Source organism: Coregonus clupeaformis, chromosome 26 (assembly GCF_020615455.1).
Source record: "Coregonus clupeaformis isolate EN_2021a chromosome 26, ASM2061545v1, whole genome shotgun sequence".
NCBI classification, from domain to species: domain Eukaryota; kingdom Metazoa; phylum Chordata; class Actinopteri; order Salmoniformes; family Salmonidae; genus Coregonus; species Coregonus clupeaformis.
Window position 1 is genome coordinate 29,197,123 of NC_059217.1, and position 15,707 is coordinate 29,212,829.

Consider the following 15,707-nt stretch of genomic DNA (forward strand, 5'->3'; position numbering starts at 1 on the left):
GTTCCTCCTCTATAATTAGGCCTTCACATGAGTCTTTCTGTATAGCTGTTAATTTTACACTATTAATAAAATAAAAATCCTTACAATGAACTTCAGTTAGTGGAAATGGAGGAGACTGAAATTAAAACATAGATGATCTAATATTCACACCACTCCTCTCAGGATCCCTCCCCCTTGACCCATCTTCCTCTACTTTCTTCACTGCCTCAGCATACGACAACTTCTGCACTACTCTAACCCTGGAATCCTCAACCTGCCTCTCTCGCACTGGACATTTCTGATCCCCAGCCCCATGGGCACCCCTACAATTAACACATACCACTCATTTCCCCAATGCTACACATTCCTTTGTCTCATGCCCTTCTGCACACTTCTCACACCTAGGAACCTCACTCCTACACACTGCTGCCACATGCCCATAAGCTTGACCCCTGTAACAACGTAATGTATTCGGCACAAAAGCTCATAAAGGATAACTTATATAGCCTAACATCCCCAGGCAAATGCAATCGAGCAACACACTTTGGCATTGATCAACCAATGGTGTGTTAGATACCACCCATATACGTTTGTTTGACACCCCCTCATTTTCATATTGGAGGAAGAAATACAGAAATAAATAAATGAATAAATAATATAAATGAATAAAATGAAAAAGTGGATTCATTATTAAAATAATTATTTATCTATTTCTGTGTGCATACATTCATCCATTTATTTATGTATATATTTACGTGTGCATTTTTATTTTTTATTTTTAATTACAGTAGATTTGGTACTGCAGACATTTCGTCTCTTGAAGGGAAATTAGGTCGGGGGTGTTGATGTTGAAGTTTCAATAAGCAAGGCAGAGGCAAAAAGACTGATCTATAAGTCGGGGAGGGGAGGACAGCAGGAAGGGACAGAAGAGAGGAGGCTATTTTTACAAGATTAAGGGTGGGACACAGCCAGTTGAATAAGACATTAAATGTGATAGGAAAGCTTGCAACAGGAAAGTGTGATTATTGTCAGGAAACAGAGACCGTGGAGTATGTATTGCAACAGTGTGGGCAGTATCAGAGGGAAAGAGAGAGGATGAGATCTAGTATGAGGGAGAAGGGGATACAGGAAATTAGTTTAAAGAGTATATTGAGTAGAACGTCATTAGATATAGTCTCAAAGATGTTGTTATCTTTTTTAAGAGCAACGGGGCTGGCAACAAGGATTTAGTTTCTCCCGGTCGCTGGCCCACACTCCAGTACAGTAGGTGGCGGTAATGCACCATAATGTTGGATGCCAACCGCTGATAAACCCCCCACGGAAAAAGAAGAAGAAGAAGGAATAGGAGGGGTTCAGCCATAATTATGACTTTGTGGCTGTAGTAACGAGTGACGCATTTTTGCAACCGGATGCTTTTGTCGCTAATACCGGACGTGATGAAAACAACACAACGCGCTATCTATCTGGCTAGCTAGCTACTCAACTTGCATTTTCTACAAATGTCTAAAATACAGTTGTTGAGGGTTTTCCTCAACGAGAGATTAACAGCTGCTGCTGAGGAGATATTCGGGGTTGTTGAAAAAACTATAGCAGAGTATCAGGAGGAAGTTGTCCGTCTACAGAGGCTGCTCGACATTGACATTGTTCTTCAACCTGAGAAAAACCTACACAGAGCAGGTAGGCTAACTCATTACGTTTGTCTAACTAACTCAACCTTCATTTTATAGGACATTGGAGCAATGGCAAAGGTAGTTATTTTTGAGAAGAAGTTTAGGATTAGTCGTTCCACATGAAACCAATAAAAAAAGAGGAATATTTGGGCCGCACCCTTTCTTTATTTGAACGAAACTGTAGCTACATACATGTTTGTCCATGGTAAAATTGTCAGAATGTGAATATTGGATTTGAATGATCAACCATTCAAAAGGTATATTCACGCTCGGCACAGCACCTGGTTTCAGTCAGTCTCATTCCGAATCCTGACTTCCCCCTGTTATACTAAGCCATCGAAATCTTCCGGGGTGAAATTAGCGTCGCATACAGTAGACGTGCGCATGGTTCCCATACTCCACTCTGCTCGCTTCAACCGGACAAAAAGCTTCTCCTTTTTGGGCCACAAATGAGTCAAAACCCCATCCTTGTGGGTATTACTGCACTGTGGGTATACTGCACTAGCTACGAACAAAGGAAAACTACTACAATGCTCGCCCGATTACCACTACCAAACGCAATTACCACTACCAAACGCACAGGAGAAGAGGAGATGCAGTTTTTTTCATTCATTTATGTGGTTGTACAGTGCATTCGGAAAGTATTCAGACACCTAACCGTTTTCCACATTTTGTTACGTTACAGAATTATTCTAAAATTGATTAAATACATGTTTTTCCTCATCAATCTACACACAATACCCCATTATGACAAAGGAAAAAAACAGGTTTTAAATTTTTTTTGCGAATGTATTAAAAATAATAAACTACATTCCTTATTTACATAAGTATTCAGACCCTTTGCTATGAGACTCGAAATTGAGCCAGGTGCATCCTGTTTCCATTGATCATCCTTGATGTTTCTACAACTTGATTGGAGTCCACCTGTGGTAAATTCAATTGATTGGACATGATTTGGAAAGGCACACACCTGTCTATATAAGGTCCCACAGTTGACAGTGCATGTCAGAGCAAAAACCAAGCCATGAGGTCGAAGGAATTGTTCGTAGAGCTCTGTTATGACGAGTTTCTCTGGTATCTAGTACTTCAGGATGTAAGAGAATAGTTAAACACTTAGATGGAGAGTTGATTCATAGTTATTTAATAGTTACAGTACTGGATTCACATGACAAGTGGTACGGGCGTAGCCTATTGTCATCCGAATCACTTACATAGAAAACCTCTGTTTATATAATGCTTTCCGAGCTACTTCCATCCAACAGTTGCCAACCATTATTGAGTGTCACTCATCTCCTACAATAGGATCCCCCTACATGGTATCGTGTGGCACCCTAGACAGGCTATTCCATCACGTACTCCATCTAAGATTAGCAGGTGGCCCCCAATCTATCTTGGCACGCAGACCTTCTGCCACCCACCAGTGACATAAATAACACATGGCATGTCCTTATCCTCTCTCCCACATACAGCTCATTAGTTTAAAGACATTAACAAATACTGTATAAAAAGACATTATATCAAGCTCCGAGACAGGATTGTGTCAAGGCACAGATCTGGGGAAGGGTACCAAACAAATTCTGCAGCATTGAAGGTCCGCAAGAACACAGTGGCCTCCATCATTCTTAAATGGATGAAGTTTGGAACCACCAAGACTTTTCCTAGAGCTGGCCGCCCGGCCAAACTGAGCAATCGGGGGAGAAGAGCCTTGGCCAGGGAGGTGACCAAGAACCCGATGGTCACTCTGACAGAGCTCCAGAGTTTCTCTGTGGAGAGGGGAGAACCTTCCAGAAGGACAACCATCTCTGCAGCACTCCACCAATCAGGCCTTTATGGTAGAGTGGCCAGACGGAAGCCATTCCTCAGTAAAAAGGCACATGCCGGCCCACTTGGAGTTTGCCAAAAGGAACCTAAAGGACTCTCAGGCACCTAAAGGACTCCCAGACCATGATAAATAGATTCTCTGGTCTGATGAAACCAAGATTGAACTCTTTGGCCTGAATGCCAAGCGTCACGTCTGGGGGGATGTTTTTCAGGGACTGGGAGACTAGTCAGGATCGAGGGAAAGATTAACTGAGCAAAGTACAGAAAGATCCTTGATAAAAACCTGCTATAGAGCGCTCAGGACCACAGACTGGGGCGAAGGTTCTCCTTCCAACAGGACAACACTAAGCACACAGCCAAGGCAACGCTGGAGTGGCTTCGGGACAAGTCTCTGAATGTCCTTGAGTGGCCCAACTCTCTGGAGAGACCTGAAAAGAGTTGTGCAGCGACGCTCCCCATCCAACCGGACAGATCTTGAGAGGATCTGCAGAGAAGAATGGGAGAAACTCCCCAAATACAGGTGTGCCAAGCTTGTAGCGTCATACCCAAGAAGACTCAAGGCTGTAATCGCTGCCAAAGGTGCTTCAACAAAGTACTGAGTAAAGAGTCTGAATACTTATGTAAATGTGATATTTCAGTTATAATTTTTTTAAACATTTCTAAAAAAACAGTTTTTGCTTTGTCATTATGGGGTATTGTGTGTAGATTGGTGAGGAAAATGGTTAAATCCATTTTAGAATAAGGCTGTAACGTAACAAAATGTGGAAAAAGTCAAGGGGTCTGAATACTTTCCGAATGCACTGTATGTGAGTGGGTGTGCGGTAGGACTGACCCCAATTAGTCGACTGGCCGATTTATTTGGTCGTTAGGCTTTTGGTCGACAGATTTTTTTTGTCGAGCAGTAACAACAACAACAACAACGACAACAAAAAAATATAGTACCATTCAAAGGTTTTTCTTTATTTTTACTATTTTCTACATTTGTAGAATAATAGTGAAGACATCAAAAGTATGAAATAACACATGGAATAATGTTGTAACCAAAAAAGTGTTCAATATGTTTTAGATTCTTCAAAGTAGCCACCCTTTGCCTTGATGACAGCTTTGCACATTCTCTCAACCAGCTTCATGAGGTAATCACCTGGAATGCTTTTCCAACCGTCTTGAAGGAGTTCCCACATATGCTGAGCACTTGTTGGCTGCTTTTCCTTCACTCTGCGGTCCAACTCATCCCAAACCATCTCAATTGGGTTGAGGTCGGGTGACTGTGGAGGCCAGGTCATCTGATGCAGCACTCCATCACTCTCCTTCTTGGTCAAATAGCCATTACACAGCCTGGAGGTGTGTTTTGGGTCATTGTCCTGTTAAAAAAACGAATGATAGTCCCACTAAGCGCAAACCAGATGGGATGGCGTATCGCTGCACAATGCTGTGGTTGCCATGCTGGTTAAGTGTGCCTTGAATTCTAAATAAATCATAGACAGTGTCACCAGCAAAGCACCCCAACACCATCACACCACCTCCTCCATGCTTCACAGTGGGAACCACACATGCAGAGATAATCCGTTCACCTGCTCTGCGTCTCACAAAGACACGGCGGTTGGAACCAAAAATCTCAAATTTGGACTCTAGACCAAAGGACAGATTTCCACCGGTCTAATGTCCATTGCTCGTGTTTCTTGGCCCAAGCAAGTGTCCTCTTATTATTGGTGTCCTTTAGTAGTGGTTTCTTTGCAGCAATTTGACCATGAATGCCTGATTCATGTAGCCTCCTCTGAACAGTTGATGTTGAGATGTGTCTGTTACTTGAACTCTGTGAAGCATTTATTTGGGCTGCAATTTCTGAGGCTGGTACCTCTAATGAACTTAACCTCTGCCGCAGAGGTAACTCTGGGTCTTCCTTTCCTGTGGCGGTCCTCATGAGAGCCAGTTTCATCATAGCGCTTGATGGTTTTTGCGACTGCACCTGAAGAAACTTTAAAAGTTCTTGACATTTTCCGTATTGACTGACCTTCATGTCTTAAAGTAATGATGGACTGTTGTTTCTCTGCTTATTTGAGCTGTTCTTGCCATAATAATAATAATTTTACCAAATAGGGCTATCTTCTGTATACCACCCCTTCCTTGTCACAACACAACTGATTGGCTTGTTAACGCATTAAGAAGGAAAGAAATTCCACAAATTAACTTTTAACAAGGCACACCTGTTAATTGAAATGCATTCCAGGTGACTACCTCATGAAGCTGGTTGAGAGAATGCCAAGAGTGTGCAAAGCTGTCATCAAGGCAAAGGGTGGCTACTTTGAAGAATCTCAAATATAAAATATTTTGATTTGTTTAACATTTGTTTTGGTTACTACATGATTCCATATGTGTTATTTCATAGTTTTGATGTCTGCACTATTCTACAATGTAGAAAATAGTAAAAATAAAGAAACCCTTGAATGAGTAGGTGTGTCCAAACTTTTGACTGGTACTGTGTGTGTGTATGCATGCATGTACAGTGCATTCGGAAAATATTCAGACCTTGACTTTTTCCACATTTTGTTATGTTACAGCCTTATTCTAAAATGTATTAAATAACTATTTCTCTCATCAATCTACAAACAATACCCTATAAGGACAAATAGAAAACAGGTTTTTACAATTTTTTGCAAATTAAATAATAATAATTGTATTCAATGAAAAACAAATAACTTATTTACAGTATCCAGAACCTTTGCTATGAGAACCTTTGCTATGAGACTTTCCATTGATCATCCTTGAGATGTTTCTACAACTTGATTGGAGTCCACCTGTAGTAAATTCAATTGATTGGACATGATTTGGAAAGGCACATACCTGTCTATATAAGGTCCCACAGTTGAAAGTGTATGTCAGGGCAAAAACCAAGCCATGAGATCGAAGGAATTGTCTGTAGAGCTTCGAGACAGGATTGTGTCGAGGCAAAGATCTGGGGAAGGGTACCAAACAATGTCTGCAGCATTGAAGGTCCCCAAGAACACAGTGGCCTCCATCATTCTTAAATGGAAGAAGTTTGTAACCACCAAGACTCTTCCTTGAGCTAGCCGCCTGGCCAAACTGAGCAATCGGGGGAGAAGTGCCTTGGTCAGGGAGGTGACCAAAAACCCTACGGTCACTCTGACAGAGCTCCAGAGTTTATCTGTGGAGATGGGAGAACCTTCCAGAAGGACAACCATCTCTGCAGCACTCCACCAATCAGGTTTTTATGGTAGAGTGGCCAGACGGAAGCCACTCCTCAGTAAAAGGCACATGACAGCCCGCTTGGAGTTTGCCAAAAATCGGCTAAAGGACTCTGACCATGAGAAACAAGATTCTCTGGTCTGATGAAACCAGGTTTGAACTCTTTGGCTTGAATGCCACGCATCATGTCTGGAGGAAACCTGCCACCATCCCTATGGTGAAGCATGGTGATGGCAGCATCATGTTGTGGGGATAGTTTTCAGCGGCAGGGACTGGGAGACAAGTCAGGATCGAGGGAAAGATGAACAGAGCAAAGTACAGAGAAATCGTTGATGAAAACCTGCTCCAGAGCGCTCCGGACCTCAGACTTTGGCGAAGGTTCACCTTCCAACAGGACAACAATCCTGAGCACACAGCCAAGACAACGCAGGAGTGGCTTGGGGACAAGTCTCTGAATGTCTTTGAGTGGCCCAGCCAGAGCCCGGACTTGAACCCGATCGAACATCTCTGGAGAGACCTGAAAATAGCTTTGCAGCGACGCTCCCCATCCAACATGACAGAGCTTGAGAGGATCTGCAGAGAAGAATTGGAGAAACTCTCCAAATACAGGTGTGCCAAGCTTGTAGCGTCATACCCAAGAAGACTTGAGGCTGTAATCGCTGCCAAAGGTGCTTCAACAAAGTACTGAGTAAAGAGTCTGAATACTAATGTAAATGTGATATTTCTGTTTTTTTATATTTAATAAATGTGCAACAATTTCGAAAAACCTGTTTTATTTTCATTATGGGGTATTGTGTGTAGATTGATGAGTGGAAAAAAAACGATTTAATCCATTTTAGAATAAAGCTGTAACGTAACAACATTTAGAAAAGTCAAGGGGTCTAAATACTTTCCGAATGCACTGTACCTCAGATGTAAAATTGGGTCTAAGCTACAACATATGAGAAAATGAAGAAAAATCTCACACGTTTTTAGATCATAGATGTTAAATGACCTAACTGTTATTGAAATTTTTTTTTAAAGACATTTCAAAAATAGTTTGGCAACTGTTATCTTTTTCAGTGATTAAGAAAGATATGGTTGTCTCATGGTAAGGTGGGGTTTTGCAAAATGGGTCAATTTTGTTTTGGCGTTCAGGTCCAAAAATATATTTTCTGACCATTTCTGCCATGGGCAAACGTATGGAATGTTTTGTTAAAATCAAAAGGGGTGCAGTCAAAAAGGTGATTGAATTAATTGAGAAAGACCCATTACTTTTATATTTGACTAGTAGAAGTTAATTATTGCAGGCATACCAGACAGGAGGTAGGTCTACAATGTTATTGAATTTTCTATTTCATCCTTTCTTCCAGACGTCCAACAGCTCGCTGTCTCTGAAGAGGAGGTTCCCCCTGAGCAGCAGCACTGTGAGCAGGAGTGGAGCCCCAGTCTGGTGCAGGAGGACCCAGAGCCCACACAGATTAAAGAGGAACAGGAGGAACTCAGGACCAGTCAGGAGGAAGAGCAGATTCAAGGGCTTGAGGCAGATACCATAGAGTTCATATTCAAACCTGTCTGTGTGAAAAGTGACTGTGATGAGGACCCAACTCAGCTCTCACATCTCTATCAAGCCCAAAAGGAAGGAAACGGAGAGAGAGACACTCTACCCAATACGAAAACTGAAAAGATCAAAACAGAACCTGATGGAGAGATCTATGTAGAAGCAGAACCAACCGGTGTCTCTCAGCCTTTCTCTACAGTACATCCAGACTGTTCTGCAGATCAGAGTGAAAACAGTCAACGTGTCAGTGGTATGGAGACAGGAGGACTTCAGTCAGGTTTTAAGCCAGTCATATCAAAGAGAACAAAGATGGTAAAAGGACAAAGGTCCCATATCAATACTAAGGGTAGGGAATCTACACAGTTGTCCCTCCTGAAATCACCCAGTCGAAGTAATTATACTCGCTGCTGTTGTAAGGTGTGTGGCAAGTCTTTTCTTCAAATGGGTTCATTAGTTAAACACGTGCAAACTCATAAAAAAGATGAAGGTATTTGTGGTGTGTGTGGAAAATGCTTTCAGTCCACAGAAAGTATGAAAGATCACTTCCAAACTCACATTGCAGCTAGTTTTTGTTGTGATGTTTGTAGTAAAGGGTTCAGCAAGAACAGTAAGCTGATAGTGCACATGAGGATTCACACAGGGGAGAGTCCATATCGTTGTTGTCATTGTGGCAAAGGATTCAAACAGAATGGTAGTCTAAAAATACACATGAGAATACACACAGGGGAGAAACCCTTTTCATGCCCTGTTTGTGGTTCATGTTTCAGTCAGAATGGAGATCTAAAAATACACATGAGGATTCACACAGGGGAGAAACCATATAGCTGTTGTCATTGTGGCCAAGGATTCAACCAGAAGGGAAATCTAAAAACACACATGAGGACCCACACAAGAGAGAAACCTTATCACTGTCATGATTGTGGCCAAGGATTCAGCACTGGCAGCGCTCTGAAAAGACACATTATGATTCACACAGGGGAGAAGCCTTTTTGCTGTCCTGATTGTGGCAAGACATTTAATCGGAGTGGAAATGTAAAATTACACATGAGGATCCACAAAGGGAAGAAATAATATCATTGCCATTTGTGGCAAAGGATTTTCAGCACTAGTGGCCTTCTGAAATTCAACATGAGGATTCATACTGGAGAGAAACGGTATCATTAGTGACTGTGGTAAAGGAGTCTGCGCTGGCACCAATCTGAAATGACCATAAGGACTCGGGAGAGAATAGATATCCTCAATTTAGAAAATGCTTTTCCCAATCAGGTACATTAAATAACAATCAGACCACAATGAGAAAACACTGTCTTTCATTTCAAAATGATAGAATAGTCACTAGAGGAAGAACTTAACGGTGTGCTGTTTGGGGAAAGGTCTGAAGACAGAAAATTGAGCGTCACATTGTAACTTCCACCTGTGAGAGGAGATGCCCCTCAGAACACATCTCTTGGGTGAATAAGTTATGACTGAATTACTGCTTGAACGTAAGAACTCCCCATCACTGTCTAACAGAGCAGTTAGTGGATTTCTGAGAAACAGGAGTCTAGTTGTTAATTATAGGATGACACAACAGACATTTGGGAAACTATGTCTTCCCTTTGTACATAAAACATATTTTTGTTTTTTAGAGTAAACATTTGTTTAAAATGTTAGTCTGCTACATTATGTACACTGAGTGTACAAAACATTGGGAACACCTACTCTTTCAATGACACGGACTGACCAGGTGAATCCAGGTGAAAGCTATGATGCATTATTGATGTCACTTGTTAAATCCATTTCAATCAGTGTAGGGGAGGTGCTGCAACTCAATATTAAGATGTTCCTAATGTTTGGTATACTCTGTATGTTTTGATAAAGTAGTTTTCCCAATATCAGTTACTTTGTGCTTATGTTTCCTCAAGTGTCCTCAAGAGCTGAAAGATTCCTACCATTTTTGTTATTACCTATGAGTTTGATGCCAGTATCCACTCTTTGAGGGAAAATACATTTTTATTTCGTTTTCCATGTTTTAACAAGCATTAAGACAATTGGTGTGAAACGCTCAAGTGGACCCATTCATATAAATTAGCCTTGTGAAATGTGTTTTTCTTCATCCAGAGATTGAATGTTTTTTTTTTCCCACAACAGAATAAATGTTGATAACCTTGTTCATTAAGGTGTCTTTACCTGCTCTCTTCTCCATCTCTTTTGACAGTGTTCCATGATCAGTCTATCTTGTGTTGCTAGAAAGCTCCTTTAAATAATACGTTTGAGATAAGTGAATTTTTAAAGATAATAAAATCAAACATTTATTTAGATGTTTCTAATCTAATCAGCAATCCATACAATTGATATACATTTTAAAGCACTTTAAAGGTCCATCAAGAAGCATTACATTTTTTCTCAATCTTCTCATGTGCACTGCATAATATTGTACTGTGTCATACTTCATTGAAGTTTCTTTCGAAATGCAGCTCCCTTCCTTGACATTTTAGTCATTTAGCAGACGCTCTTATCCAGAGCGACTTACAGGAGCAATTAGGGTTAAGTGCCTTGCTCAAGGGCACATCGACAGATTTTTCACCTAGTCGGCTCGGGGATTAGAACCAGCGACCTTTCAGTTACTGGCACAACGCTCTTAACCACTAAGCTACCTGCCGCCCCTCTTGAACCCATCTGCTCTGAGAGGGTTGAACTAACGATAGCAGTACAACCTTTCTCGTATCGAATTACATACCCATCAGTTATTACCTCAAGGAAGGAGGATGCGCTTTGTTTGTAGGCTTTTTCAACAGTCTCCCACTCTTATCATAAAGCCGTATATTTACTGTCATTCAGTACACTAGCCGAATTGGCCATGTTGCACTGCAGTCCAGCAGGTGGACTATTCTAATTACACGACACACCGGATACTGTTGTTGCCACACAGACAGGGATGAAAACATTACCCAGTATAGTCACAGAACAATGAGGTTTAGTTGTGAAAAATCTTTGGTACAGTATGAAGACAGGCAGAAACTGCTTTCTCCAATAGAAATCCCCCGATCACACTTGTAGGTAACGAGTACTTTTGGGTGTCAGGGAAAATTTATTATTTTCTTTAAGAATGTAGTGAGGTAAAAGTTGTCAAAAATATAAATAGTAAAGTGCAGATACCCCAACAAAACAACTTAAGTAGTACTTTAAAGTATTTTTACTTCACTGTCAAAAGCATTCATAATCTTGGGGCGACGGGGGGAGCGGGTTTGCAAGATGCTATCATATCACGCAATTATACCATTTATAAAATGGTAGTATTTGATACACTGCCGATTTTGCAGGTTTTCCTACTTACAAAGCATGTAGAGGTCTGTAATTTTGATCATAGGTACACTTCAACTGTGAGAGACGGAATCTAAAACAAAAATTCAGAAAATCACATTGTATGATTTTTAAGTAATTAATTTGCATTTTATTGCATGACATAAGTATTTGATCACCTACCAACCAGTAAGAATTCCGGCTCTCACAGACCTGTTAGTTTTTCTTTAAGAAGCCCTCCTGTTCTCCACTCATTACCTGTATTAACTGCACCTGTTTGAACTCGTTACCTGTATAAAAGACACCTGTCCACACACTCAATCAAACAGACTCCAACCTCTCCACAATGGCCAAGACCAGAGGGTTGTGTAAGGACATCAGGGATAAAATTGTAGACCTGCACAAGGCTGGGATGGGCTACAGGACAATAGGCAAGCAGCTTGGTGAGAAGGCAACAACTGTTGGTGCAATTATTAGAAAATGGAAGAAGTTCAAGATGACGGTCAATCACCCACGGTCTGGGGCTCCATGCAAGATCTCACCTCGTGGGGCATCAATGATCATGAGGAAGGTGAGGGATCAGCCTAGAACTACACGGCAGGACCTGGTCAATGACCTGAAGAGAGCTGGGACCACAGTCTCAAAGAAAACCATTAGTAACACACTACGCCGTCATGGATTAAAATCCTGCAGCGCACGCAAGGTCCCCCTGCTCAAGCCAGCGCATGTCCAGGCCCGTCTGAAGTTTGCCAATGACCATCTGGATGATCCAGAGGAAGAATGGGAGAAGGTCATGCGGTCTGATGAGACAAAAATAGAGCTTTTTGGTCTAAACTCCACTCACCGTGTTTGGAGGAAGAAGAAGGATGAGTACAACCCCAAGAACACCATCCCAACCGTGAAGCATGGAGGTGGAATCTTTGGGGATGATTTTCTGCAAAGGGGACAGGACGACTGCACCGTATTGAGGGGAGGATGGATGGGGCCATGTATCGCGAGATCTTGGCCAACAACCTCCTTCCCTCAGTAAGAGCATTGAAGATGGGTCGTGGCTGGGTCTTCCAGCATGACAACGACCTGAAACACACAGCCAGGGCAACTAAGGAGTGGCTCTGTAAGAAGCATCTCAGGGTCCTGGAGTGGCCTAGCCAGTCTCCAGACCTGAACCCAATAGAAAATCTTTGGAGGGAGCTGAAAGTCCGTATTGCCCAGCGACAGCCCCGAAACCTGAAGGATCTGGAGAAGGTCTGTATGGAGCAGTGGGCCAAAATCCCTGCTGCAGTGTGTGCATACCTGGTCAATACTTACAGGAAACTTATGATCTCTGTAATTGCAAACAAAGGTTTCTGTACCAAATATTAAGTTCTGCTTTTCTGATGTATCAAATACTTATGTCATGCAATAAAATGCAAATGAATTACTTAAAAATCATACAATGTGATTTTCTGGATTTTTGTTTTAGATTCCGTCTCTCACAGTTGAAGTGTACCTATGATAAAAATTACAGACCTCTACATGCTTTGTAAGTAGGAAAACCTGCAAAATCGGCAGTGTATCAAATACTTGTTCTCCCCAATGTACACTACCAGTCAAAAGTTTGGACACACATACTCCAGGGGGTTTTCTTAATTTTTACTATTTTCTACATCGTAGAATAATAGTGAAGACATCAAAACTATGAAATAACAAATGGAATCATGTAGTAACCAAAAAAGTGTTAAACAAATCAAAATATATTTTATATTTGAGATTCTTCTTCAAATAGCCACCCTTTGCCTTGATGACAACTTTGCACTCTCTTCGTGTCTCTCAACCAGCTTCACCTGGAATGCTTTTCCAACAGTCTTGAAGGAGTTCCCACATGCTTAGCACTTGTTGGCTGCTTTTCCTTCACTCTGCTGTCCGACTCATCCCAAACGGGCGGCAGGTAGCTTAGTGGTTAAGAGCGTTGTGCTAGTAACCGAAAGGTTGCTGGTTCTAATCCCCGAGCCGACTAGGTGAAAAATCTGTCGATGTGCCCTTGAGCAAGGCACTTAACCCTAATTGCTCCTGTAAGTCGCTCTGGATAAGAGCGTCTGCTAAATGACAAAAAAAAAAAAACATCATGGCGGTTGGAACCAAACATCTCCAATTTGGACAAATTTCCACCCGTCTAATGTCCATTGCTCATGTTTCTTGGCCCAAGCAGGTCTCTTCTTCTTATTGGTGTCCTTTAGTAGTGGTTTCTTTGCAGCGATTCGACCATGAAGGCCTGATTCACACAGTCTCCTCTGAACAGTTGTGACTTGAACTCTGTGAAGCATTTATTTGGGCTGCAATTTCTGAGGCTGGTACCTCTAATGAACTTATCCTCTGCAGCAGAGGTAACTGGGTATTCCATTCCTGTGGTGGTCCTCATGAGAGCCAGTTTCATCATAGCGATTGATGGTTTTTGCAACTGCACTTGAAGAAACTTTCAAAGTTCTTGACATTTTCCGTATTGACTTCATGTCTTAAAGTAATGATGGAATGTAATTTCTCTTTGCTTATTTGAGCTGTTCTTGCCATAATATGGACTTGGTCTTTTACAAAATAGGGCTATCTTCTGAAAAACCCTTGAATGAGTAGGTGTGTCCAAACTTTTGACTGGTAGTGTACATGTCTTATATGTGCAGAAAGCTTAAATTGTTGGTCATCTAACTGCAGTGTTCAATTTACAGTAGGTAGTACAGCAAAAAAAGACCAAATCAAATCAAATCAAATTTTATTGGTCACATGCGCCGAATACAACAGGTGCAGACATTACAGTGAAATGCTTACTTACAGCCCTTAACCAACAGTGCATTTATTTTAAACAAAAAAAGTAAAAATAAAACAACAACAAAAAAAGTGTTGAGAAAAAAAAGAGCAGAAGTAAAATAAAGTGACAGTAGGGAGGCTATATATACAGGGGGGTACCGTTGCAGAGTCAATGTGCGGGGGCACCGGCTAGTTGAGGTAGTTGAGGTAATATGTACATGTGGGTAGAGTTAAAGTGACTATGCATAAATACTTAACAGAGTAGCAGCAGCGTAAAAAGGATGGGGTGGGGGGGCAGTGCAAATAGTCTGGGTAGCCATGTTTAGCTGTTCAGGAGTCTTATGGCTTGGGGGTAGAAGCTGTTGAGAAGTCTTTTGGACCTAGACTTGGCACTCCGGTACCGCTTGCCGTGCGGTAGCAGAGAGAACAGTCTATGACTAGGGTGGCTGGAGTCTTTGACAATTTTGAGGGCCTTCCTCTGACACCGCCTGGTATAGAGGTCCTGGATGGCAGGAAGCTTTGCCCCAGTGATGTACTGGGCCGTACGCACTACCCTCTGTAGTGCCTTGCGGTCGGAGGCCAAGCAGTTGCCATACCAGGCGGTGATGCAACCAGTCAGGATGCTCTCGATGGTGCAGCTGTAGAATTTTTTTGAGGATCTGAGGACCCATGCAAAATCTTTTTAGTCTCCTGAGGGGGAATAGGCTTTGTCGTGCCCTCTTCACGACTGTCTTGGTGTGTTTGGACCATGATAGTTTGTTGGTGATGTGGACACCAAGGAACTTGAAGCTCTCAACCTGTTCCACTACAGCCCCATCGATGAGAATGGGGGCGTGCTCAGTCCTCTTTTTTTTCCCTGTAGTCCACAATCATCTCCTTTGTCTTGGTCACGTTGAGGGAGAGGTTGTTGTCCTGGCACCACACGGCCAGATCTCTGACCTCCTCCCCTATAGGCTGTCTCATCGTTGTCAGTGATCAGGCCTACCACTGTTGTGTCGTCGGCAAACTTAATGATGGTGTTGGAGTCGTGCCTGGCCATGCAGTCATGGGTGAACAGAGAGTACAGGAGGGGACTGAGCACGCACCCCTGAGGGGCCCCCGTGTTGAGGATCAGTGTGGCAGATGTGTTGTTACCTACCCTTACCACCTGGGGGCGGCCCGTCAAGAAGTCCAGGATCCAGTTGCAGAGGGAGGTGTTTAGACCATGCTATTGTTTGAAGATAGTGCGCAACAACAAAACACTTGTATCAAGGCAACTGGTTTGATACATTCACCTCTAAAGGTAAATAATATTCTTACATTCAGTAATCTTGCTCTGATTTGTCAGCCTGAGGATCCCAGAGATAAAATGTAGAGTTGTTTTGTTTGATAAAATCAATTTTTATATCCTAACACGACCCATGTTTTATACAGCGTTTCGCCTGAATTCTGAC

General features: G+C 42.1%; 1 protein-coding gene across 1 annotated transcript; it reads left to right on the plus strand.

Annotated features, from left to right (window-relative positions):
• The first annotated feature begins 1,399 nt into the window (after positions 1-1,399).
• On the plus strand, positions 1,400-9,951 carry LOC121539971 (zinc finger protein 568). Its single transcript, XM_041848621.1, has 2 exons — positions 1,400-1,656; positions 8,027-9,951. Exons 1-2 carry the CDS (start codon positions 1,479-1,481, stop codon positions 9,283-9,285), a joined length of 1,437 nt encoding a protein of 478 aa, XP_041704555.1. The 5' UTR covers positions 1,400-1,478; the 3' UTR covers positions 9,286-9,951.
• Positions 9,952-15,707: the final 5,756 nt, after the last annotated feature.

What these genes read in the sequence shown, in the direction of transcription:
- LOC121539971 (XM_041848621.1), top strand. Translation starts at nt 1,479, where the DNA reads ATGTCTAAAATACAGTTGTTGAGGGTTTTCCTCAACGAGAGATTAACA. An exon ending in GAAAAACCTACACAGAGCAG is followed by an intron (nt 1,657 to 8,026) that starts GTAGGCTAACTC and finishes CCTTTCTTCCAG; the next exon opens with ACGTCCAACAGCTCGCTGTC.